The sequence below is a fragment of the Chlamydotis macqueenii genome, chromosome 17 (genome assembly GCF_036417535.1).
Source record: "Chlamydotis macqueenii isolate bChlMac1 chromosome 17, bChlMac1.mat, whole genome shotgun sequence".
In the NCBI taxonomy this organism is placed as follows: Eukaryota; Metazoa; Chordata; class Aves; order Otidiformes; family Otididae; genus Chlamydotis; species Chlamydotis macqueenii.
This window is the reverse complement of record NC_141572.1, coordinates 14,787,691-14,812,045: the sequence shown is the minus strand read 5'-3', so window position 1 is coordinate 14,812,045 and position 24,355 is coordinate 14,787,691. Positions and strand designations below refer to the sequence as shown.

The 24,355-nt window shown below is 60.5% G+C and overlaps 1 protein-coding gene across 9 annotated transcripts in view; it reads right to left on the bottom strand.

The window, feature by feature from the left end:
• Window positions 1-728: 728 nt before the first annotated feature.
• Window positions 729-24,355, bottom strand: part of OSBP2 (oxysterol binding protein 2) — a 104,196-nt gene continuing 80,569 nt past the window's right edge. For all 9 annotated transcript variants that reach the window (XM_086761314.1, XM_086761315.1, XM_086761316.1 and 6 more), the window contains 11 exons: window positions 16,388-16,586; window positions 14,679-14,796; window positions 13,949-14,015; window positions 13,381-13,548; window positions 9,574-9,819; window positions 6,371-6,491; window positions 5,584-5,687; window positions 5,087-5,182; window positions 4,760-4,944; window positions 3,769-3,989; window positions 729-3,601 (listed from right to left, as the gene is read on the bottom strand). In XM_086761314.1, coding sequence (XP_086617440.1) covers window positions 3,459-3,601; window positions 3,769-3,989; window positions 4,760-4,944; window positions 5,087-5,182; window positions 5,584-5,687; window positions 6,371-6,491; window positions 9,574-9,819; window positions 13,381-13,548; window positions 13,949-14,015; window positions 14,679-14,796; window positions 16,388-16,586 — 1,668 coding nt within the window. In that variant the 3' untranslated portion in view covers window positions 729-3,458. The remainder of the gene's footprint in view (window positions 3,602-3,768; window positions 3,990-4,759; window positions 4,945-5,086; window positions 5,183-5,583; window positions 5,688-6,370; window positions 6,492-9,573; window positions 9,820-13,380; window positions 13,549-13,948; window positions 14,016-14,678; window positions 14,797-16,387; window positions 16,587-24,355) is intronic.

Sequence of the window (24,355 nt, the reverse complement as noted above, 5' to 3'; positions counted from 1 at the left end):
CTCCTGTGGGGCCAGGCAGGGAGGGCAGCCAGCAGCGGCCCTGGCTTCTTGCACCCTGGGCGTGCAAAGCGCTCCACCACCGAGTGCCTGGGACAAGCCCGTCTCCGGTAGCACGGGAGCAAAGGCCTTGGTTTGGGGCTGGGGGAGAACTGGGCACCCTCACACCTCCCTCCCTTGGCCAACCCCCACTGGGACATCTCCCCGGATGATCTCCTCCCTGGTCCTTCTCTCTCCCTGGGCAACCCCTTCCCTGGTCCTCCTCCTCCTCTAAGCTCCCTCTCCTGGAGAGCCTCCTTCCATGGGTACCTACCCCTGGGCCACCTCCCACCTTCCTGCTTTCCTGGACCTCCTCCCCTGGGCAACCTTCCCTTGGACATCTCCTGCCTTGGATAACCTCTGCTGGACCATCTCTTCTTCTTCCTGAGCCACCTTCCCTGGACCATCTCCTCCCCCGGGCAATCTCACCCCAATCCTTCTCCTTCCCTGGACCTCCTCCTCCTCTGGGCCACCTCGCACAGCCCTCTTTCACTGGGCACCCTCCTCCAGGCCACCTCCCCATCTTTTCCCCTAGATCTCCTCCTCATCTGGGCCACCTCCCATGGTCCCTCACCTGCCATCCACCACATGCCCAGGGTCCTGTGTGTCCCCAGAGCTCACCCACCTTGGGGTTCCTCCGGGACCCCCCACCTGCAGCCTTGAGGAGCAAGTGACCACCTCAGCAGCGCGGCTTTTAAAACTCCCGAGTCCAAGTTTTATTACGGTGTAGGAGAAGAAGGATCACTCACAAGATATTGTTCCAAAAGAAATACATTCAACAGCATTTACAGTGGAATGACAGTAAAATCCTCCGGGAGGAGGAACAGAAAGACCAGGAGATGGTGCTCAGATTAAGTGCTGCTGCTAGGTGACTTCTGGAAGATAGAGCAATTTTTAAAATTAAGCCTAAAAAAACCGGGAGATTTACGGTTTGGGGGTGCTCCTCATGCTCCCCCGAGCTCCGCTAAGCTGTGGCGGTGACTTCCAGCCAGACGCAGCCATGGGGGGTACGTCAGAAAGGACCCCTCGGGGTCCCAGAGCCCGGCGGGACCCCGGTGCCAGCACTGACTGAGCAACACCTCGCTCCCCACCCTGCTCCGCCGCAGGAACGCCGGCACGCTGCTCTGGGGACAGCCCGCGCGGGAGCTCCTCGCCTCCCCAAGCCCTCGGGCTGAACGCTGGCGCTGACAACGCGAGCAGGGAAGGAAGGCAGTTTGAAGAGCTCCGTTTCCAGCCTGTTTTACACCGGCTCAGGCCTTGAGCGGAACAAACTCCCCCAGGTAACATCAGCTGTCATCACAAACCCAGCCAGCTCCGCTCTGCACGCAGCGGGGGGCAGAGCACCACCCTCCAAAGCCCAAAAGCATCGTTTCTGGCAGGGAGTATCTCTGTAACGCCTTCGCACCCAGCTCCGGAGCAAAACGCCGCTTCCCTGCTTTGGGAATTATTCCACCGCCGTCGTCCCTACGCCCTACGTCTGGGACAAGCCAGGGGACATCGTACTCGTGCTACAAAACCTCAGACAGACGCTTCTGTCTTCATTATTTTTCATCTGTTGTGTACCATAGAAACTTCAGCAAAATAATTCTCTCTATATTTATAGATATATATAAATTAGAAGCAAATAAATAAGACGAAAGGGTGCACGGAGATCCGGGGGTGTCGCCGCTCAGAGCCGCGCGCCACCGTCGCGCCAGGCGAGGTCTGTGTGTGCCGCACGCGGTGGTTTGCTGCAGAGAGCAGGGACGCGGCGCTGGAAGAGAAGCCGACCAGGAGGAGCCTGCCGGTTGAGGAACCTGAGTGTCCCGCGTGCAGCCCGGGTCTTCCGGTGACCGTTGCCTCAAAAGTTCATTATTGCTAATTATCTTCCAGTGTGGATGTGACAGGCCGGCTGGGGAGGCAGCCATCAGTGCGATACGATGGAGACCCGGAGAAGTCACAAACGTGATCCGACGGGGAAAGGCGGGTGTGCAGGTCTCCCCGATGCTCTCCGGCCCGGCGGATCCCGTCTTCGGGGTCCCACCCCCACCATCTTCCCCTCGGGCGCTGGGGACCCGCCTGCGTGGCCGGTGCCAAGTGGCGCTGGCTCCCACTCCTCGCCGATCATCGGCAGGGCTCGCTCCGCTCCTCCCGGCGCTCCGCGGCCACAGCAAGGTGATGGCACGCAGGAGGGGCGAGCAGGGGACGCGGGGCTGGCCCGGCTCGGTGCTCGGGCTGCTTCAGGGGTGACCTGAACCTCCCTCTGGGAGAGACAGCCACGAGGGAGGAGAGGGAACGGAGCTGGGCGCCACGCTGCAGGTGCCCTCTGCCTGGGACCCCCCGTGCCAGGGGACTCCGCACCAGACCTGACTGGAAAACGCGGGACCAGGGCTGTGTCCCAGGGAGGCTCCAGCCCCGCGGCTCCGCTCTTCCCTCCCCTCCCGCCCGGCAGAGCTCAGCAGGGAGACGCCGCCTGCAAACCCAGCACCCAGGTCCAGGCTCCCGCCAGCCCCGGGCCGCAGCGGAATGGAGCGGGAGAGAGCCGGGACATGGACCCTGGGTGGGATGTCGACCCCAGAGCGTCACGGGTCTACAAACCCCTTGGCTCTGCGTCTGCCGGGCTGTCTCGACCTCAGCGAGGTCATTTCCCCCTTCGGATGCGGTTGCAGGAAAACCAAACCAAACCTCACTCAAATCACTCTCACAAAGCATCACATTAAAGTCAGTCCTAAGCCTGGACTAAACACAGCAGACTGCAGGCAATCTGCTCAAACGCTTCCTTAAAAAAAAAAAAAACAAAAAGGGTAAAAAAAAAAAAAAAATCCTAACTGGTGACACTGGAATGACTGGGCACTGCGGGAACCACCAAGGGCCTCCAGGACCAAGCACCACAGCCCCCAGAGACCGGGGTCTGAGCAGGATGCAGTCATTCACGTCCGTCTTTGAGGGAACCTGAACCAGGAGCAGATTGGAAAAAAAAAAAAAAAAGAAAAAAAAATTCCTTAAAGTCCACACACAAATGGGGGGGAAAAGTAACGTCAAAGAAAAGCGCTCACACAAACGCACGGCATCCCCACAACGCGAGCATCTTTGGAAGTCGGCGTCTCAGCCGATAAAGCCGAGGCGCTGAAAGATACAGGCAGCAACTCCTGACAGCAATAAATAGGCTGGGCTTAAAACAAACCGGATCCACGCGGCCCCGCTCCTAACTAGTCGCTGAAAAAGCCATCATTAAAAAAAAAAGGATGCTATTTATTAGTGCGTAAAAAAATAGGTTTGGAATCCCTGTTTAGATTTCCTTTTCAGATTTCCGCATGTATTGACTCCGTAGGTGTTTCGTTGCTAACCGCCGGTGGGACGCTGCCAGCGTGTCCTCACTGTCCCTCTGTCCGTCCCGCTGAACAGCGGCGCGGGGCCGGCCACCCCGGCGCGAACAGGGAGGCTCAGAAGATGTCGGGGCACGTACTCCAGTCCTGCTTCTCCTTGGCCTCCCAGTAGCCGCCCTTATAGACGCAGATCAGCTCCCCCGTCACGGCGTCCACCTTGCGCTCAAACCACAGCGGGACGTAGCCCTCGTAGTCCTTGCCTGCGCGGGGCGACACGCCGGGTAAGGGGCACGTTTCCCGACGAGCCCCACACTTTCCCGGCTGCCCAAATCGACGCAGGGTCCTGCCCTCATCCCCCAGACGCAGCGAGGTCCCCCCGCAGCGAGCACGGCCGGTCCCTGCCCGCCGGCATCCCGCAGCGCCTCACCTTCCTCCAGGGCTTCCACGGCCTCAGCCTCCCGCCTGCGGCGCACGGCGCGCTGCTTCTCCTCCAGCCGCTGCTTCTCCACGTTGGCCTCATCCCAGCGCCCGCTCTCCATCAGCCGCTGGTCGGGCCTCAGCCGGCTGTCGGTGGGGGCCACTCGCTCCTCAGGCTCGTTGAGGGTGAGGGCCAGGTCGGAGAAGAAATACATGTTCTCGGCGTTCTCCCTGCGGCCGGAGAACATCCAGCAGGATGGTGGAGGCGGTGCCCGCCCCAGGCAGAGCTCCCCAGCCCTTCGCGTCCTTGCGTCTCACCCCAGCCCCACCGACGCTACTCCCACTACCCCAAACCAGACGCGCAGAGGTCTTCAGGGAGCCCTGCCCCCCACCCTCTAAGCGGAGACGCCAATGACGCCTCGATGGGTGTCTCAGTGGGGAGCAGACCCCTCCTTTGGCTCCACGAGTGCTGCGTTGCACACGAAATAGCTCCACTCAAGAGCGGCTGGATCCCCCACTGCAGCACTGGTGGCACCAAGCTGGGGATGGTTCTAACCGAGCGTCTCCACCGCCGGGACCGGCCGCTGGTGCCACCAAAGGCTGGAGATCGGTTTGGTGTCCCAGCAGCCCCGCTGTGGGTACGAGTGAGAGACAGGGCTGGTCCCTGCAGAGCTACGGTGACTGGTGGGACAGGACGGCCAGGGACTCGGCAGCAACACCTCTCCCTGCCACAGCCAGCAGCCCAAAAATCCCAACCAGTACCCCTGGCTGCCCAAAATCTACCTGCAAGGGGTCCCCAAAACCACCCTCCCCTTGCAGGGACCTGCTCTCCCCTCCCACTCTGCGCCCATGCCCTGGGAAAAGCCACGCAGCCACCCGAGTCCTGCTCCCCTTCCCGCCCTCAGGCCTGGGCACACGAGCCCCTGCCGTCACACAGGGCTCAGGGCGACACCGTCAACCTCTGGCCGGCTGCTGCACCCCGCGCTGAGGAGGGGACTCACGGGAGGGGGTACTTCCTCCACAGAACCTTGGGAGCCAGCGTCTGGTAGACGGTTTTCTGCTTGCCCTCCGTGCTGGTGCCGCCGTGGCTGCTGTGCACTATCTTGGAGCACTCCATCTTCTCGTCCCACGTGCCGGACATGACGTAGTGGGCTCTACCGTCGGCGTCGCTCACCACGCCCGTCACCTAGCAGAAGGAGACAGCGCTGGTGGCGTCACTGCATCCCAGCCGCGGTGCTGGGACCCCGTGAGCCCGGCTCAGAGCGAAGAGCCAGGTCTCATCCCGCGCAAGGCTGCCAGGAGGAGCAGGGAGACACCCGGATACGTACCTTCCGGGGGACGTCTCTGGAGAAGTAGCTGTAGGGGGTAAATTTCAGCTGGCATTTATCTTTTGACTTATGGTTAACAATCTCTATCTCACCAGACTAGATGGAAGACACAGAACCACAGCGAGTGAGACTTGGCAAGGAGACAAATCAGGCGTTAGTTGTCGTTCATGCAGGTACAAATCACCACCGGCCGCAGCGTCGCTTCTGGCTGCAGCCACCGCCAGCCCCGCGGCTCGCCAGCGGCGGGGTAAAACCCACCATGCGCGTCACCACCCTGCCCCACGGGGCTGCTGGCCTTGGGCAGAGCTGTTAGGAGCTCCAAGAAGCCTCCCCCCAGTCCTGGCCCAGTGAAGCACACCTTCCTATCGCGGCAGGAGCACGGCGGGGACACCGGGAGGCACACACCCCAGGAAGGCAACGCGCTTCCACCCCGCTGCCCTTCCCCGCAGCCAGGCGAGGCCAGGCAGACCCGTCAGCTCACACCCACGGCCACCGACCTGGTCAATCCAGAGCTTGCCCACGATGATGTTGTGAACGGTGGAGGTGACTTTCCTCCAGACGTAGTGATTCCCGCTGGAGTGAAACTCGAGGTGGATGGCGCCTGCGGAGAGAGGAGCAGCGCCGAGCTCAGTGAGGGCAGATGGCCGGGCAGGGCTGTGGTCACACTCCCCTGGAGCACAGCGACATCCCAGCACCGTGTTCGTCCCTGGAGCCGACCTGGCCCTTCCACCTGTATCTCCCACCATCAGCCTCCAACCAGGGCCGGGGCTGGATTCCTCCTGCCCCCCACCAAAAGCACTGATTTTAAGGACAATCAGGGTTTTCTGCTGCCTGGCTGACTCCCAGCGTCATGAGCCCAGTCAGGCGCCAGCGCAGCTCTGCGGCCAGCCGCAGGCGTGCTTCCCAGCCCAGGGACAGGCAGAAGGCAAATGGAAGGAGGCAGCTCACTGCACCTGGCTGCCAGGAGAGGGCTGCAGCAGGCAGCAAGCTCACCTTTAAATATCATTTCAGGAGAAACCAATTCATGGGCAAGCAGGGTGTTTGCAAAGCCCATCTGCCGCGGTGCCAGCAGCGAGCAAAGCAGCCTCCCCGTGCAACCGGCGTGATTTCCACTGCTAGGGCAGGCGATTGCGATCAGGAGCACAAACCTGTGCTCCTACACAGAATTCACTGAGCCCTGCGTGCGCCCAAGGGACTGGCGTGTCGCTTCAATCTCCAGGGTGAGGCTTTTCCCCGTGAACGGTGCGGGAAAAAAAAGCGGGCTTGTGCGCGTGAGTCACCTACCCAGCGGCATGATGGAGAGGTATTTGCCCCGGAACTTGCTGGCGATGGTGATCTCCTGCCACAGCGTCCACCCTCGCCTGGAGTAGACGTGATGGGCGGCTGCTGGGGGGTGGTGGCTCACCTACGGCAGAGGAGAAACAGCCCGTAAGGCGACGGCGACCGCACTGCAGAGCCCTGGAGAGCGCTCGGCCGCCGCAGCGTGATTTTTAGGAGAGGAGCTCCACACCAGCTTTGGCCTCGAGGATGCTCCATGGCCCTGACCTGAACCAGTCTGCTCCTGGGCACCGGGGTGAGCTCCCGCGAGGCACCCCAGCAGCACGCAGAGGTGCGCCGAGCTCCTGCCAGGGTTTCCTGAGGCTCCCGAGCAAGGCCCCAGCTGTAAAACCTGAACTTGAGCAGCTACTGCTGTGAGATGACAGCATGCTGTGACCCCAGGACACAGCCCCGCTCGCCTGGGTGAGAAATGGACATGCCGACACCCAGCCACATCCCCAGTCATCCCAGTCTGACAACGCCTCTCCTGCCAGCAGCGCCTCCCACCGCTCCGCCTGGGAACCTCCGGGGACACAGGTCCCCAGGTTGTCCGAGACACAGGGACCTGCCCTGCCAGGGCTCCGGCTCGGCGCCTGCAGACACGCTGGGCTGGAAAACTGGATACAACATCCTCCATCCCAGGGCTGACTGGTAAAAGATTCCCCTGCACTGGAAAAGATGCCCAAAGGCAAGGTGGGGAGCAGGACATCCCAACCAGAGCGCTCTGCCCTCGCACGGGGTCTCACCCAGAGGACCCACGGTGCTCCAGCATGGCACACGCTGCCCATCACTGGGAACCAGCTAACCACCGCGCCCCGACGGCCACGCCACCCAGTTCACAGCTTACTGGCGCCAATGTAATTACAGGCTAAGCGCCCTGAGTGACCGGATTACAAACGTGAGCAGAGCAAAAACCTCTCCATTAAATCCCACTATCACCAGCAGAAGAAAATCCTATTTGGATAACGGGATTTCAGGCACAGGATTATCACCGCTTGGTTCGGCGCACCGGCAGGCTGAGCAGCATGCGCGGCATCGAAGGAAAGCCCAGAGCAGTGGGAACAGCGTCCGTCTGTCCGTCACGCACTGCCTGCACCACCCCAGCACCAGCGCACGAGGCACTGCCAGCGCTGCGCGGTGGGAAGCGGTGCTGTTCCCAGATGTGCCCTCTGAGACAGGGCTCGAGGAGGGGGATTTAGAGGCTTTGCTTACGGACCAAAGGCTCCAGAGAGCTGCCAGGGAGCAGGTTTGCTCTGAGGTACAACAAATCTCATTTTAGACGAAGCCCGTGTGCCGTGCGGCAAGGGAGGGACTCAAGGATGGGGCAGGAGGGCTTCACCAACGGGTTCAGCCCAGCTTGCAGCTCAGCTGAGATGGAGCATCAGAAATAGCAAATTTGGGTACAGATGTAGCAAAATCGAGACCAACTGGAGTTCAGGGCAGGTTATTTCTCTGGGAAAGGACAGGGATTGAGAAGGAAAGGTGGTGAAAAGAAGGGTGAAGGACTGAGAAAAGGGACGGCAAGGTTTGGGAGGGATGCGGGGGCTGTCTGCTGGCACCCAACGGGCAGCGCTGGGCTACACCACTGCAGCCCAGTGAGGGCAATAAACCTGGGAGGATGAGGGAGCTGCTGGCCAAGGGATGTATCGAGCATCCTGGAAAGGAATCATCCGCTTCCTACAGCGCGGGGCTGCGCAGGGTGACAGCCCAGGGCGACGCTGGAGAAGAGAAATCCCCCAATCCCCTCCGCTGTGCGTACAGCTGGGGAATCTGGCTGTGTGGCAGGAGGGCAGAATCACTGCCGGGCGCGAGGAGGCGAAGGCGTGACGCTGCTGGGTGAAGGCGTGACGCTGCTGAGGCAAAGGCGTGACGCCGCGATGCACCCGAGCTCTGCGACACTGACAGCACAGCGCTGGGGATGCCTGCAGGGATGCCGCCACCTCCGACCTGCCCCCCCGGCAGCAGCAAGGTGCCGGGCAGAGCTGGAAGGGGAGGCACGTTCGCAGCTGTAGCTCACTGCACTCTGGTCAGCAGTGCCCTGCCTCGCTTGGCACAAGCTCCCAAGGCTGGGAGAGACCATACAGGCATCGCTGGGGACAATCAAAGGTGGCATGCAGCTTTGGATGGCACGGAGGGGCAGCAGAGACACCAGTCCTGGAGATGATCTACTGAAGGACCTTTCTTTTTGTCATCAGCAAGGGGTCACATTTCCAGGAGACCCCACAGAGCCTGTTCGCCGTCACCATCCGGAGCAGCACCGCTGAGAGAGACGGGATGTGACACAAGGTACAGAGCAGGGCACCTGCTACAGCTGCTGCTCCCAACCCAGGTACGAAGGGCCAGGCCTTAGAGACGATGACAAGGGGCAGAGACAAGCTCAACCACCTCAGGGGGACACGGCAATGCTAACACAAGCCTGAGCCTCCTCACTGCCTATTCCCAGGACGCCGCGTCCGCGCGTCAAACACCTGCTCTGAGCATCATGCAGCACCACACGGCACGTTCAGATTAGCAGCCGGACCCTTTCCCCCTGCAACGCCCCTCCATAAAACCCACAGCTCCTGGGGACACGCTCTGCTGAAAGGCTCTGTAGATTGTGGAACTGCATCAGCCGCTACAGAGTGACAGGAGTTTGTGATTTTGATGCTTCTAACACTGAAAGACACGACGGTCGCTCTGCCTCTGAGATGGCACAGCCACCACCTGGAGAACAGAGAGCCCCAGCAATGTGATGCCCTGCCTGCAAGGGGTGATGAACGGCCCCGTGCCTCCCCAGGAATCCAGGATGGAACAGTCAAGTGTGCTAAATATTAAACAGCTGATTTTCTTCACAGGTTGAAACTCACTAAGTGCTCCAGGTTTTTAATTAAGACCTGCTGTTTGACTGACGCATGCCAGATGGGCTCTCCGGTTAGAGCATGGGGCTGACAGAGGTCCTCGGGTTGCCCCCAGGCTCTGCAATTAAAAATTTTCAGTCCAACCAGAAAGAAACAAGATCCTGAGCCACCCTCCAGCCCAAAGACACTCTGAAACAGGGAGGAACCGCACCAGAGCTTGTGGGCATCGCTGGCACGGCTACGAGCTCAGTGAGGAGAGCTTCTCTGTTTCTGCTCAAGCGTTGAGATGTGACAACCTCAGCCCCAGGCAGGCAGCCCAGAGACCCAGCTCACCTGCTCGCACAGGGAGCGGAAGCCGAACTCCTCCAGCCGGTCGAGCTCGTAGGTCTCCCCCAGCAGCGGGTTGAATGGCTTTGCGGTGCGGTGGACAGTGGTCGAGTAGGAAGACACCGAAAACGCAGCGACGAAGCACATCTGCTCCGTGGAGCTCTCGCACTTGACCGCCTTGTCCAGCAGCTCGTGGTACTCCAGGTCCTCCGTCAGCCTCTGCAGCATGGAGAGCGGCTCGTTGAAGTTCACCTGGAGGGGAACACGTAAGGGTCAGCGCAGCAGCAGGGATGCCAAGCTGGGCACTTCACCCTCGGCCGTTTCCCCCTGCTAGCCAGCAGCGTCCCACACGCCTGGCTCTCCGAGCACGGTGCAACGCGCTCCAGGAGTCAGGGATCCAGTGCAGATGGAAACTGCACCGAAGCGAAGCGGCAGCCCCGCAGGGCAGCTCGCGGCGTTAAATAAAGGCAAGAAACGCATGCTCTGGCGTGCTCTCCGAACTGCACCATGAGAGCACGAAGGCTTCAAAGCTTCCAGCTGAGATGAGGCATGCCGGGGAGCCAGCAGCCCCACGAACTGACCAGATATCATCCCAGGTCACTTTGCTCTGGCAATGGACCCCCAAAATGAGCCTCAGCAGTGAGATCTGCTCCCTTCTGCCTCTTGGCCAGCATCCCAGCAGCCACAAGCAAGAGGTGACGCGGGGCAGGGATGTTTGGAAACACCACCTCCAGGCAAAGCCATCCCCAGCTGCTCAGAAAACCTTGAAAAGCCCCATTTTGGAGTCTCCCCGCTCCTGGGACTGCAGCCCTACGACAGCACCATGTGTGCGAGCGAGAGGCAGCGGCAGCAGCGACACCCCGCGTGTCAGAGAGCAGAGGGGAAGCTCTGTCCCGGGCAGCCCGAACGGGCTGCATTTCCACCCGCAAGCCATTGCTTTGTCAATCAGAAAACCCTGCCATACGCTGCCAGGCTGGACAGGCTGCAAGCTTCTCTGGGAAAAAACCAAACAGTTGATTTTAGCGGTATTTTGTGTTCTGAAAAGAACTGAAGTTAAAAAATAATTGAAAGGAAGACAGAGATACTTTGTTTCGGAAGGTGTTCTGTCTCAAAACCGTGTGAAATTCCCTTTTCACTTTCAGCTCAGAACAAAGACATGCATTTTAGAAGAAGCAGATGGCTGAAGGATGGGAGAACCACTTCTACAAACCACGTTACATATTTCACACTAAAGAAAAACCCCAGGCCGCTCCACTCAGGGACTGAAGTAGCAGGGATCTTACAGCATCCGACAAAGAGCAAGCTGTGTCGAAAGGGCTGCGTCACATCCCCCGCAAGAAAGCCAGTCCCTGCCGGTGTGAGAGGACCCTCAGGAGAGACGCCAGCGGCACGAGAACAAAGCCGACAGCGACGTCCTCTCCACTGGCACCGCGCAGGGAACGGCACAGCAAAACCCTTCCGTGGGGGAAGGAAAGGAACCCACCTGAAACACAAAATCCCTGAAGTTGTTTCCTTCCTTTGCAACGCTGCAGGTTGGTTTGTTCAGAGGAAGAACGAAGGAGCGGTTCTTCAGTCCATAGCGTCCCCTGGGATTGGGACGGGGTCTCGGAAATGCTCTTAATTTGCCAAGAATCGGGCAAAGCGCACGGAAGCAGAAATTCCCACTGCTCGGTGCGCACAACAGGCTCACCACGGTTTGTAGTACAACGAACCACGTTCCCAACAGCCCTCCCCGAGCCACCTGCTCTACCTCCTCCTCCTCCTCCTTCACTCCGTTTACCGCAACACCAGCTTGAAAGCCCTCACTCGGTTCACAGAGCTGCCGGCTCCTCCCGCGCTCCGAGCCATGGAGAAAAAATTCAAACGGCCGTTGAAAGGCGATTCAATCACTCTCTGCTGCCTTACCACGGGCTGCCTGCTCTCGGGGTGCATCTCCCAAAGAATGCCACGCGCGGCTGAGCGTGCAGGGTGCGAAGCATTTCCCTGCCTCCATCTGCACAGATATCCAGAGAGAGGAGCTGACGGCGAGCCGACGCTGGGCTGAGCCGTTCTTTACAAGCCAGGCCTCTGTTGAGCCGTTAGCAGTACTGGAAAAGCAGATCTGCTCACCCCAGGGAGGGATGGAGCAACTACATCCCCCGAGCCAGCACCGGGGGCTGCGGGGCAAGCAGAACACGCTGCTCGCGGGTTTAGACTCGGCTTTAGCAGCTCCCAGAACGATGTGACTGATAGGGAAGGTATAAATTTCCTCTCTGCAGACTCCAGCAGCTGCTGGTATTTCACATCCTGAGCTCACTTCTGTACCCATCGCACCGCTATCTGATACTGATGCTGCTGCAGAAATGCTAACGGACGGCGCTGGGCTGTACATCTTGGCTGTGAATGGCACAAAGAGGAGACAAACTCATGTCTCTTACTCGGAGAGCGTCAGGCACTGCTTTAAGGAGACAAAATACAACCAATTCAGCATCCAAGCCCCTGTAACACGCTCCTTCCCCTTTCCCCAGCAGAGGAAGGATTCTGAATACAGCTCCAGGGCTCCAGTTCACGCTTTGCTGGGCTATTCCACCCCAGCCAGCACCACAGTAACCCCCAGTCACCCCTAGCTGGGGTTTCACAACCCTCCCAAGCTTGCCAGAGCTTCATGGGGTTTGGAGAAATGGATTTCTTATGATGGCACCCAGTCCCATCCACGCCACTTACTGGGCTGGTGAAGAAGACCTGCTGGAGAACTGGGCTGGTCTGCTCTCAAAAAAGAGGCTGTAGTTTTGGGAGAGCTTTGGTGTGGGCAGCATTTTGTCTGGGTACATGAGGCACCGCGTTATTTATCTGCACGTCTCTCTTACCCTCTGCGGCAGCCCATGCGAGGGGGGCTCCTCCAGACAGACCCCCCCAGCAAACCCATCCGCAGGAAGTCTGTGCCTCACAGAGCGAGCGCAGCAGCGGCCAGCGGTGCTGTGAATCGTCCCCACAGCACCTCCTTCACGAAAAGGCCGCTCTTCGCAAGGAAAATGAAGGCGCTCCGGGTCCCTGGGGTGACAAACGGGCCTGCCGGGCTGTCGGGGCAAGCGGGGCTGCTCCCCGAGCATCGTGTCCCCCGGATGCGCGCTGGGGAAAGCGTGGTCAGCAACAAGGCCTCTTCTTCGAGGCCGCGGGGGGGACACTCACGTCCCCAAGGATTGCAGGTGCCCTGGTTCTCTCCTTGCCTCGGCGCTGGCTGGATTTGCAGAGGACGCTTGGGCAACATCCCCTCTGCTCCAGCTCACCCTGGCACTCGTGCGAGCAAGGTGCCAGGGGCGCGGGCACCCCGCAGCCAGCACAGGAGAGGGGATCAGTCCTGAAGAGCCAGCCTGATCTGAACAGTCCCTACGCTGACAGCCGCCTCAGAGCCGTTTACCACAATGCAACGAGCACTGCAGCTCCGTGCGCCGAGGAGAGCTTCCTCCGGCCTGGCTGGTTCGGCGTTCCAGCCACGCTGGCTCTCCGGCACAGGTGGATGATTTCAAGGGGCAAAGAAATTGCAGGGAAAAATATCAGGCAAAGGACACGAGTGCTGCGGAGCAGGGCTGGGGAAGAGAGTGAGGTGGTTTCAAAGGGCTCTGCCAGCTCAAAAGCCAGTCCCCCCAGGACGGAGTTGGCACCTGGTGACGCGCTCCTGTCCCACCCAGGGCTGCTGCGGTACCACAGCACCTGGAGCCACAATCTCCAAACCCTCTGCACAGCCAGGAGCCGTGCTCAAACTAAACCCTCGATGCCGGCGTCACGGCAGCACCCTCTGCACTGGCCCCCAGCACCTCGGACACGCTCGCTTACGGGCATGGGGATCTTGGAGAGCTCTTTGCCGATGCAGTTCTTCATGATGCTCCAGAGGTTAAGGCTGTAGTTGGGTTTGTCGGGGATGCGAGTCCGTCTCCTTTTCTTCGGCAGGAGATCTTTGCAAGTGGACTCATTGTAGCTGCTTTGATTTGAGCTTTCAAAGACCTTCAGAAGCAACAGAAGAAACGTTAAGTCTAAGCCGGACTTGCTCAGCATGACCCAACCAGACCCAGCAGCTCCCGGGAGCAGCAGCAACCACATCTCAGGCGATGCCGCGCTCCTGTACTGGGGAGCATCGCTGGAAGCCTGTTCTCCACAGCATGGGGGAAATAACGGTGTGATGCCTCCCAACGCTGTCCTGCGTCCCTCAGGAGGGGGTCTGGGGTATAAGACTACTGACATCTGTCCCCCACTGTGGCTCACAGAGCAACCAACTCTGCTCCATCCTGGAGGCACGGGAGGGACCTGGAGGAAGAGTCCCTCCAACGACCTCCTCCTCTCCTGCTCGTCTGCCCCGGTTTCATCCCGCCGGGACTGCCCCTCCAGCTCTGCCCAGCCAACTCACGCTGTCCTCCAGGTTCCAGTCCTCGGGGTGGCCCTCGCTGGCCCCGCTCACGTTACTGCCCGAACGCCTGCAGGGAAGAAAATACCAACTGGAAAACATGTACTAGGGCAGAGAAGAGGAGAGAAGAGGCAGAATCGGTGCAGCACAGCCACCATCACCTGGTAACACCTCCCCGGACCACCTCAGGGTGCTGCCAGGAAAGGTAACAGGTGATGGAGGCTGTGTGTGGGCGTTGGGAGGGGATGTTCAGCGCGGGGTGTCCCAGCTTAGGGGCCGAGAACCTGTGCGTTTGCCAGCAAGCCCAGCGATGTGACTGTGGCCTGGACCTCCAGCCCAGGGAGGTGTAAGGGCAGGTCAAGGCACACGGAGGCGAGGTGCTCCCCGCTCCTGCCCAGTGCTCCAAGGGATCTCCCTACAAGTTCCTGCCCAGGCTCCCTCAAGCCCACGCAGCTGCTGGGGCAGAGGAATCAGCTTTACTACAGCACAGGCTTGACGTCTGCCCTCCCTCGCCCGCTTCGCTCTAGCTGGGGCCATCCTCAGCATCGTTTGCCCCACAGACGCAAGAGCCCAGGTACAGCACAGAGCCCGGGCGGCAGCAGCCTGTTTGCTGGGGGAGGATGCTGCCCTCAAGCCCAACACAAGGCCAGGCAAACCGCCCGTCCTGCTCCTCCCGCACTCGAGCAGCTTCTGCCAGGCTGCACCACGCAACCTGCGGCCCTGGGGCTCGTACCTGTGATGCTTGGGATCTGCGGTTACAGTGATAAAAGCCGGCGCATCCTCCATGGCATCAAAATACTCGGTCTCCTCATCTTCGTCGCTGGCCTCTCCCTTGGCAGACTGCACACTCCCTGTTGGCACAATGGGTTCGAGATGCTCCGGTGCTGCTGGTTCCCCTTAGAACCCACTGAGCACCAGCCTGTCCCCAGAGTCCACTCTCCTCCCACTGCGTCCCCTGCAACTGCTCCCTTTACAGCTTGTCCCCCTCCTCTCCATCCCCCTCCTGCTGTACCAATTTCCAGCTCCTAAAAGCAAGGATGTGCCTCGGCAGCACGTGTCCTGCTCCCCAGTCCAGGCTTCCCTGCCGTGCTGGGGAAACACCTCCAAAAACGCCGCCAGGCTGCCTGAGCCAGACGCACACGCAGCTGTGCCTAACGCGCTCCCACTCCAACATCGCGCCCTCCGCCAGGAAATCCAGTCCGGATTAAAGCAGGAAAAAAAAAGTCAGGTGTTTCAGGTGATGCTCAGAGAGATTTCCCAGCTGTCGGGTTTTCCAGCCCAGCACTTACAATCGCTACGAAGCCGGGAGCGGATATTGACAGCGGTGACTTTTGAGACCCGCTGCAGCTCCCCTGCTCCCGCCCCTGCTGCGCTGCTCCCCGAGCGCAGCCTCACTGCAGGCTTCGCCGCTCCGCCACAAAACCACCGCCCCAGCAGCCGCACGGCCTCGCCGGTGCGGGGGCACAGCAGAGCTGACCACCTCTCGGGGGTCTCCGGGCAGTACGGCTGCTCCAGCAAGGGGCACGCCACAGGTGTCCGGCACAGCGCTGCCCAGGCCACCGGAGGGACCGTGACGGCCACTGTGCCTCCAGCCACCTCTGCTTGGCCTCCTGAGAGGGAACCTCCTTCCCTGCGTCACTCCCAGGTTCCTCCAGAGGAGCAGGGTCACCCCCTGCGATGGCGTGGGGCTGGGGTTGTGCCTGTCCCTACACAGATTGCACCCCCGCCCTCCCCAGCTGCACCACAGCATCACAGAGCCATCTGGGTTGGAAAAGACCTTGAAGATGATGGAATCCAACCTTAACCCAACGCTGCCACGCCCACCACTAAACCCCGTCCCTGAGCACCACGGCTACGCGTCTTTTAAATCCCCCAGAGACGGCGACTCAGCCTGTTCCACTGCTTCGCAACCCTTTCGATGAAGAAATTTTTCTTAACGTCCAACCTAAACCTGCCCTGGTACAATCCGAGGCCGTTTCCCTGGGGCCGCACAAGAAGCACTGCCACCACCCCCACGAAAGCCGCTGTTCTCTCCCTCGAGCCTCTGCGTCCTTTAAAAACAAGACAAGGCACTACTTGGGTTTTTGGCTACCAGGCTGTAGCCGGTTGTGCCGCTACCGCCCAGCGCAGCCGCGAACTCGGCAGCGCCAGGGAACCCTGGGCTTCCTCCAAGCACAGCGGGTGCCCTGCAGCACCCAGAGCCGTGCCCGTCAGTGGGGGCTCGGGCTACCAAAATAGCCTGGAACAGCGCGAGGGAGCTGGGGACACAGCCCTCTCCTGCGTCCCTACCTTGGGGACGTCCAAGTCCCCGAGCAAGGGGACAATTAGGGACATAGGGCATAGAGGGCGCTGCCTTGTGCATCCTCCCCATCCCTGCCGACCCGCTGGGAGCGACCGAGCAGAACGCCCTCGTCCATCCCAGAGTCCCCGCTGGGCGCTCACCCTTGGCGGTGCTGGCGATGCCGGTGCTGCTGGCGGACAGGCCGGGCGCGCCGCGGCAGGCTCGCTCCAAGCTGTTGTGCTGCTTGGCTAACTGCTCGATGGTCTCCTCCAGCCGGATCCTCTGCTCCCGCTCATACTGCAGCACCCGCTGCCATTTTCGGCTGTGAGTTTCGGCTAAGTCCAGGAAATCGCGGCAAGCCTGGAGGGGAGGAAGGGACAGGTCAGCGCTCGGCATGGCCCTCGCAGCCCGGGAACTCGTCACGGAGCCAGCGCTGGCACGTGACGACTCCAGAGCTGACCCTCCAGCACTCCCCCTCCTCCTGTCCCGGGACCCTGGTTTATGAAACCATCCCAGAGCTTTCCACGATCCCATGGCCTAACACCAGTTCAATTCTGACCACCCAAACCTGAATCACCTCTGAGGAGACAGCTGCAACAAGGACAATTGCCCTGAGACCATGAAGCCTTCACGACGTCCCATCTCCTGCGGCAGCCCTGCCCACCGCGCCCCAGCCCTGCCGCCTGTTCCTGTCCCTGATCCCGTCGCTGGGCCCCGGGAGCACAGGCCGGGCTCACACAAACCACAGCCCAGCCCTTCATGGACGCCCCGAGATCCCCAGCAGCCACCTCCACCATGGTTCTTAAGATGAGGAGAAGCTGGACGAGACAACGGTCCCCGGAGCGATAACCACAGACAGGAGAGAACGCTCAAGCCAGGAGCCGGCGAGCCCCTTGCTCCGAGGAGGCAGAGGAAGGATTCCCAGCCCCTCCTCGGCGCCACGCAGCCCAGCACAGAGCACCGGGCCTGGCCTGGCCCCTGCAGCACGTTCACCGTGGGGAAAAGCCCTCTGCTCTCCACGCTGGGCCCTTTTCCGGGGAATGGGTCCCGCCAGCCGCAGGCACACAGGCCATGCTCAAGGGACGTAGGGCTCACAGGATGCACCGAGCTGGTTTTAGGTTCTTTTTCAAGTGAGACTGAAACACCGAGTCCCTCGGGCTTTGCCGCTTCCTTGGCAATGAAGCCGAGCACAGAGGCAGCGCTGCACCTCCTCCCTGTCCTCAACTTCTGCAAGCTGGGACACACTAAACTTCTTACATTTAAAAGTAGGAAAACACGATTTTATGGGAATTCTACAGGAGGTTGGAGGCAGGCTGGCAACTTGCAGGCAAATTAACTGTGCTTTGCTTGGGCTAGCTCCAACTCATTGCCGTACAACGGAGGTCCTCTGCAGATAAACGCCAGCCTGAAAAACTCAGACTATTCAAAAGGAGTAAAACCAGAGAGTTCTGAATGTCTAACAGACTTCTAACCACCCCCGGGACTCGGCTGATGTCTATGTTTCCATCTACTCAGATTTCACGGGTGATTTATTCAGCTCGTGGCAGGTTACTCTAAACGTGGGCCGCAGCTGGCACCTGAGTATCAAGGCATCTCCTGGTCACGGACCGGGCTCAGGGCTTCCGCTTTCATGACCCAGCCTGATTTTACCAGGGTTTGTCCCAAAAAAGCTCCGATACATCAGTTCTTCACCAAAGCTCTCCTTTGGGTAGGAGCAGGACTTGAGTCTCACCCAGGGAAACAATGTTTTCCTTTCAGAACATCAGAAACGAGTCACCAAGAAAGCGACACACAGCACGGGGTTTTTGTATTTTAGGTGAAGAAGCACAGCGCAGATGAAACAAATACAGAATCACAGAAGGGTTGGGGTTGGAAGGGACCTTCAAAGCCCACCCAGTCCAACCCCCCTGCATGGAGCAGGGACATCTCCAACCAGATCAGGTTGCTCAGAGCCCCGGCCAACCTGGCCTGGAACATTTCCAGGGATGGGGCATCCACCGCCTCTCTGGGACACCAGGGCCAGTGCTGGGGGTGCAGCCCAGGATGCCGTTGGTTTCTGGGCTGTGAGCGCACGTTGCCAGCTCATGTTGAGCTTCTCACCCACCAGCACTCCCAAGTCCTTCTCCTCAGTGCTGCTCTCCATCCATTCCCCCCCAGCCTGGATTTGTGCCTGGGATTGCCCTGAGCCATGTGCAGGACCTTGCCCTTGGCCTGGTTGAACTCCATGAGGTTGGCACAGGCCCACCTCTCCAGCCTGTCCAGGTCCCTCTGGACATCATCCCTCCCCTCCACCGTTTTGACAGCACCACACAGCTCGGTGTCATCGGTGAACGTGCTGAAGGTGCACTCCACCCCAGTGTCCGTGTCACCAACAGAGATGTTGAACAGCACTGGGCCCAATACCCGGATTATCCCGTGATAAGAAAGGAAAACGCAGGGAGTGGGCACGCGTGCCTCCGGTGACATCCTGAACAGTGCCACGTCCCTCGGGAGCTCACCACCATCACCAGCCTCACCTCGAGGAGCTTCCTAACACCTGGAAGGACCTGCCCCTACATTTGTGTTGTCTCCATCCCTGGTTGCTCCTGCCTGAAACTGGAAGAAGCAGAGTTTAAACTCACATTCCAGCAAACCTGCTGGTTTTTCCCAGCGCGGCCGGGTCCATCCCAGTGTCCCAAGGGTGAGCTCCAGCATACGTCAGTCAGTCTTTAGCAGCGTGAAGGCTCTCTAACGAGACGCAATGACACACAGTTTTGCTGGGCAGAAATAATTCAGCCAAAAAGCGCTGGCAAGCTCTGGGCGTGGGTTTGTCCTGTGGCTGTGCTCCTAACCTACAGCCCCCCAGCCCCACGGGGACCACCCAGCTCCTCCTCACATGACCCACGGACGCCATGGACGGGCACGGGGAGACGCGAGATGGGACCGCAGATTTTCAGGGCTTTTATTTTTCAGCTTTTTACCTTGTTCTCTGGAAACAACGCAGTTCCTCTCCCCACCCCCGCAAAGTCCCGCTGGCAGCCACCCACGGCCACAAAGCCCACGGGCGGACCTTGCCGTGACGCCTTCACACCCAGCCTCAAGCCAAAGCCTCCTCCCGGTGAAAACTGACCCACGCCCCGAGCTGGCACGCCGGCTTCTTTTATTACGCTGACGCATTGTGATAAGAGGATGAAATCGCAAGGGCAAGCAATGAGACAGCGGCTGTGACCTTCCCAGCCGGGCAAAGCCCATTATCTGCTCCGGAGGGCCCTCTCCGCAGGCGGCCCGCCCGCAGCGGGCACAGAAACACCCGTTTTGGCACAGCTGGCTGGCACCCAGGATGGAAATTGCCAGCCGTCCCCAGCTTAGGGGGCTGGATGTTTTAAAACGACGCGCTGGGAGATCACCTGTAATTATCCCGCTGCAATTAAACACTGTTTTTAAGGCATAATGGCAAATTAGGGGGAAAGGAGGTAATTACGGAGGAGAGGATCCAGGCAAAAGCAGCCCTCCAGCACGTCACCAGGGAGCTCGGAGTCACGCGATGCAGGGGAGAAATCGCTCCATCAGTCGACGGAAATCAACGTTCTAAACAAAACGCACAGCAGATAAAACCTCAGGCGCTCCCGTCCCAACGCTGCTGAGCCTCGCGGAGCATCCACGCTGTATCCCAAAGGGAAATCTGCACTGAGAGGCTTCACCTACAGCCATATTTTTAAAAAAAATTTAAAAAAACAAACCCCACATGAGGGCGAAGCAGCGGTCGGCGTTGCAGCCACTCCCCACCGAGCACAGGGAGGTTTCGGGCGGACGACCAGGATGGGAATCGCACCGCCCCAACCCCGAGGGCAGCGGTACCTCCACGCAGCAGCTTGGGACGGTGCTTGTTCCGGGCAGCACCCCACAACCTGTGTCCGTGCGGATTTAGGGGCCGGCCAGGGTACGCACAGGGATTATTCCTGTGGCTGCCACCTCTCTGCAGCCTCCTCCTCTGTAACTCGGACACCGGCACGAGCGCCCTGCCCGCAGCCTGATCCAAACCACCGCACCCCCCAGAGCACCGGGACCAACCCAGCACATGTCACGTTTGCTCGCTGGAAGAGCAGCGATGCTGAAGATGGCAACAGGAGAACGTCCTGCGAGAAACAGCCCCCACGCCCAGCTCCCCACCTCCTGGAGCACCCACGCAAACCAAAGCCGTTAATTTGGTTTTTCACCTCCGACAGCCAGACAACGCAGGGCTGCTCACCGGAGACGAGGGCAGCACTAAACAGGGCTCAGGGTTCATTTTTCCACCGCCGGCTCCATCGACAGAGCTCATTCCTGAGACAAAACCCGCCCAGACCCCCAGTGCAGGGGCAGCACCGCAGCGCCAGCCCCCGAGCTCCCCGGGGCTGCAGGGAGCTGGGGGTGAGCGGCTCAGACGTGAGCATCTCCCCGGGGAGGCCGGTAACAAAGGGAACGAAGCTCAGCCCGGATCTCACGCTCAGCTGTTTGTCCTCAACCCCTTCGGCCGCTCGCGCGGTCCATGAGGAGCCGGGTCTCAGCTCCATCCTGCTCACGGCCCGGCAGGGACCCCCAGCCCCGTTCAGCAGCTCAAACACCCACCCCACCTTGGCCAAGGCTGTTTTGGCCATCCCCACCTTGGACGATGAACCAGGACCAGCAGCCGTTGCGTTGCAGCGCTGACTCTCAGGGCACCGGCTCGAGCGAGCGTGGCGATGACCTTCCCCGAGACAAAGCAGCAGGCACATCAGACACGGCCGCGGCCCAACGTCCCCGAGGGCCCAGCTGCCAACAGCAGCGATTAAAACGCCGCCAGCTGCCGCCTTCCGCCGAAGGACGTGACCTAACTTCTGGCTACAGCTGCAGAAGCCCAGAGAGCTGCACCTTCCCCTTGGCCAGATTGTCCCCTTCCAGCGACACCCCTCGCGGCACGCTGTCCCCGTCCCCATGAGACGTGGGATGGGGTCCCTGGAGGCACTGTTAGCGAGCGTCTGCTCAGCACCACGGGCATCCCGGCAACGGAGAGCGAGCAACTGCAAAGAGGGATCTCCCCACCGTCCTCCGACCGGTTTTCTCAGATGTTTGCAAGCAGGGACAGCAAATCCCTGGCACCAGTGGGTCGGGAACCCCCAGTGCTGCAGGGAGCCAGCAGCCACCGTGCTGCTTTGGCGCAGGGAGCCCTGACTTCACAGGGGGTTGGCTTGCTGCTCCGCACCACGCCAGAACGAATCCCAGCTCCGCTTCCCTCCTGTGCCACTGACCCTGCCGCAACGGCTCAGACAGCGCTCGGGATTCAGGCTGGAGCCCCCACCAGCTGCTCAAGGGCTGCGCTCACACTCGTCGTCCCCTGCCTTGTGCTGTTTCGGAAGAATCTGGGGCCGAAGGGCTGGGGAGCCGCCCGCATCCCCTCCGCTCCCCCCTTACCTCAAACACGGGCTGAGAGCACCCCGGGGGAGCCTGGAGCTCCTGCTCCACCGCTCACACGCGTCGCACGGTCCCCAGCTGTGACAGCTCTTGCAAACCACTCGGGCCAAAGGTTGGCAGTGGTTTTCCACAGCGGCGATCCTCTCTCCGCAGAGCCGGCACCGCTGGAGGCGGCCGCCGAGGAGCAAAGGGACGGCCCCCGTCGGTGACCTCTCACTGGTGACACCCCAGGGACGCGGGCGGCTGCCACGGAGCAGTCCTGACACAGATTAAGGCAAGGGCAGGGGACACGAACCCAGCTAGAACCCCAGCATCCCAGCTCATGGCTCACTCATCTCACTAATCCCCTGGCTCGGTGTTCCAAAGGTGAAAACGACTGCAGACGCCGAGCAGGAGCAGCGCCTCAAAATCCAGCTTATAAAACCCTTACAGAGCGGCGGCTAAATTTAGTTACAGCTGAACCTGAGCGGGGCTGTAAGCAAGACACGATCCATGTCTTGCCGGCACGGGGCCACGGACCGTCCTCGCAAAGGTCGGCGGGCAGGGGCGCCCGGACGAGCACACGGCAAGGGAGAGCATGGCCCCCAGCTGCAGGATGAGAGCACAAGAAAAGCAGTTCCCCAGGGAGCCGCAGGGCCAGGGCAGAAGGACGCAGCCTTCCCGCAGCCATCCTCATCAGCGTTGGCAGAGCCCACCCGCCCCACAGCTTCCCTGCAGCGCAGGGCAGACCGCGTCACGCCCCATATGGCCACGTCCCCCCCGAGCCATCGCTGCCACAGCCCAGCTGCCACTGTTCAGCAGCGCCTGGGTGCACGCGCGGCTTGGGCAGCGATGGCGTTCGCTCCGGTGCCGCACAACGGGGCTGCTCCTACCCCCGGCCCAGCCAGGCGGGGACACGGTCGGAGAGCAGCGGCCAAGACGCGCTCCTGCTCCAGGAGCAAGCTGGTTGGAAAAGAATTAAGGCGGAGGCAGCGCTGCTCGGTCACCCCTGAGCGCCCTGGCCGGCGCTCATCGCCCGTCTCGCAGTTCTGGCCGGTCACCAGCGACCACAGTGAACAGCACGCTCTGTCCGGCCGTGGTGCGGGTGCAAGGCCCCGCGGAAGCCCAGCACCACCTGCAAGCGGGTGGCAGGAGGGACAGAGGTGGCTTCCCGCCTCTCCACGGCCGGGGCAAGTTGTTGCAGCAGGTCCTAACCCAGCGTTGGACGGTGGGGACGTAAATCACCATCAAGACAGGGAGGCACGGCCAGCGCAGCCAGAAGAGCGTGTTTCCCTGGAAAAGCACTGCTGAGGCTCCTGCAGACCCCGGGGAGGACGAGGCGAGGTGCCACCAGGACCCTGCTGAGGAGCAGGAGGCGAGATCTGGTGCCACCAGCTCGGTGGCCTCCCCCTGCACTGAGCAGCCACCGCCAATTTAACGCCTTTCAGACATTTGTCACGGCAAATATACCAGATTTCACAGCTTGTGGCAGGCTAACAGGACCAGCATTAACAGCCCGCAGATTATTTACGGGGCTGAAAACGACAGCTCGAGGTCAGCCGTGTCCTGTCAGCGTGGTGTGTCACACACCCGCGGGCACCCTGCACAGCAGCAGCGCTGCCGGTTCCTCAACGGGAGGAAACACTCAACATGAGACACAAAGAACATGGAGATTAAGTTAATTAGCTCGAAAGTGTAAATGCTAGCGTCAGGCCACGCCAGACTCCTGCCCCACCGTCTGAACCATGGGGGATGACAAGCTTTCGGGGAAGTCCTAGCAAGGCTGAGCGTTCGCCACCTCCAAGCAACGCTGATGAACACTGAGGGAACCGCTCAAACCCGCCGGCTCACCTGTCCCGAGAAGCTCTGCGATTCCAGCCTTCGGGGAGGAAAACGCCCCACCAGGGAAGCGCCAGCTGTTCTGGGAGCGACATCTCCTGCGTCTCAACCACAAGGACCACTTCATCCAGGAGCAATGTGAGAGAAAGAGACCGCCAGATGCATTCCGTCATCGCTTTTTCAACGGTGAATTACGCAGCAAGAGCCGTCACTTCACTCGGCAGGGGAAAGAGCGCCTTGCCTTTTTGCACGCACCTGGTGCCTTGGAGATAAGTGCTCCCTTCCTTCCTGCGCTCATCGAACCGCCGCGACACATCTGCGCTGCTGCGTAACGCAGAACAGCCCCGCCAGGGAAGGGCCATTCCTGCTCCTCTGGCTGGCCGGACACCGTGAGCGCAGGGAAACATCCAGACCAACGCAGCCTGCTCAAGTAACAGCAAATCTGCCCAAAATCCTCGGCGCGACCCTCAGCTGGCTCGCGAGCACCCCGGCTGCCCGAAGGAGGAGGACGCAGGCACAGTGGGAGCCGCTTCTCCCTGGGCAGGGCAAGGGAGGGTCTGAACAAAGGTGCTGGGCTGAGCCACAGGGCCACAACACCCCCAAAAATATGATGGCACTGCAGAAAAAACGGTGGCGACACGAGGTGTGGGGGTTTGACGCCAAAAGCCATCCCACTCCCTACTGCTTTTCTTTCCATGCTTGTAAGTGTTATGTCGGAAGGAGCCCTGTGTCCCGGCAAAACGGCTGCCACAGAAACGCGCAGACGTGGAAAATCCCATTAGTGCCCCCCACAGGGAGTGGGAACACACCAGAGCAGAGCAGGCTCCAGCCCACCTCTCGGTGACCCGCAGCTGCCAGCATCAGCGTCTCAGCGAGACCCCCAGCCCTCACCCAAAGCTCTC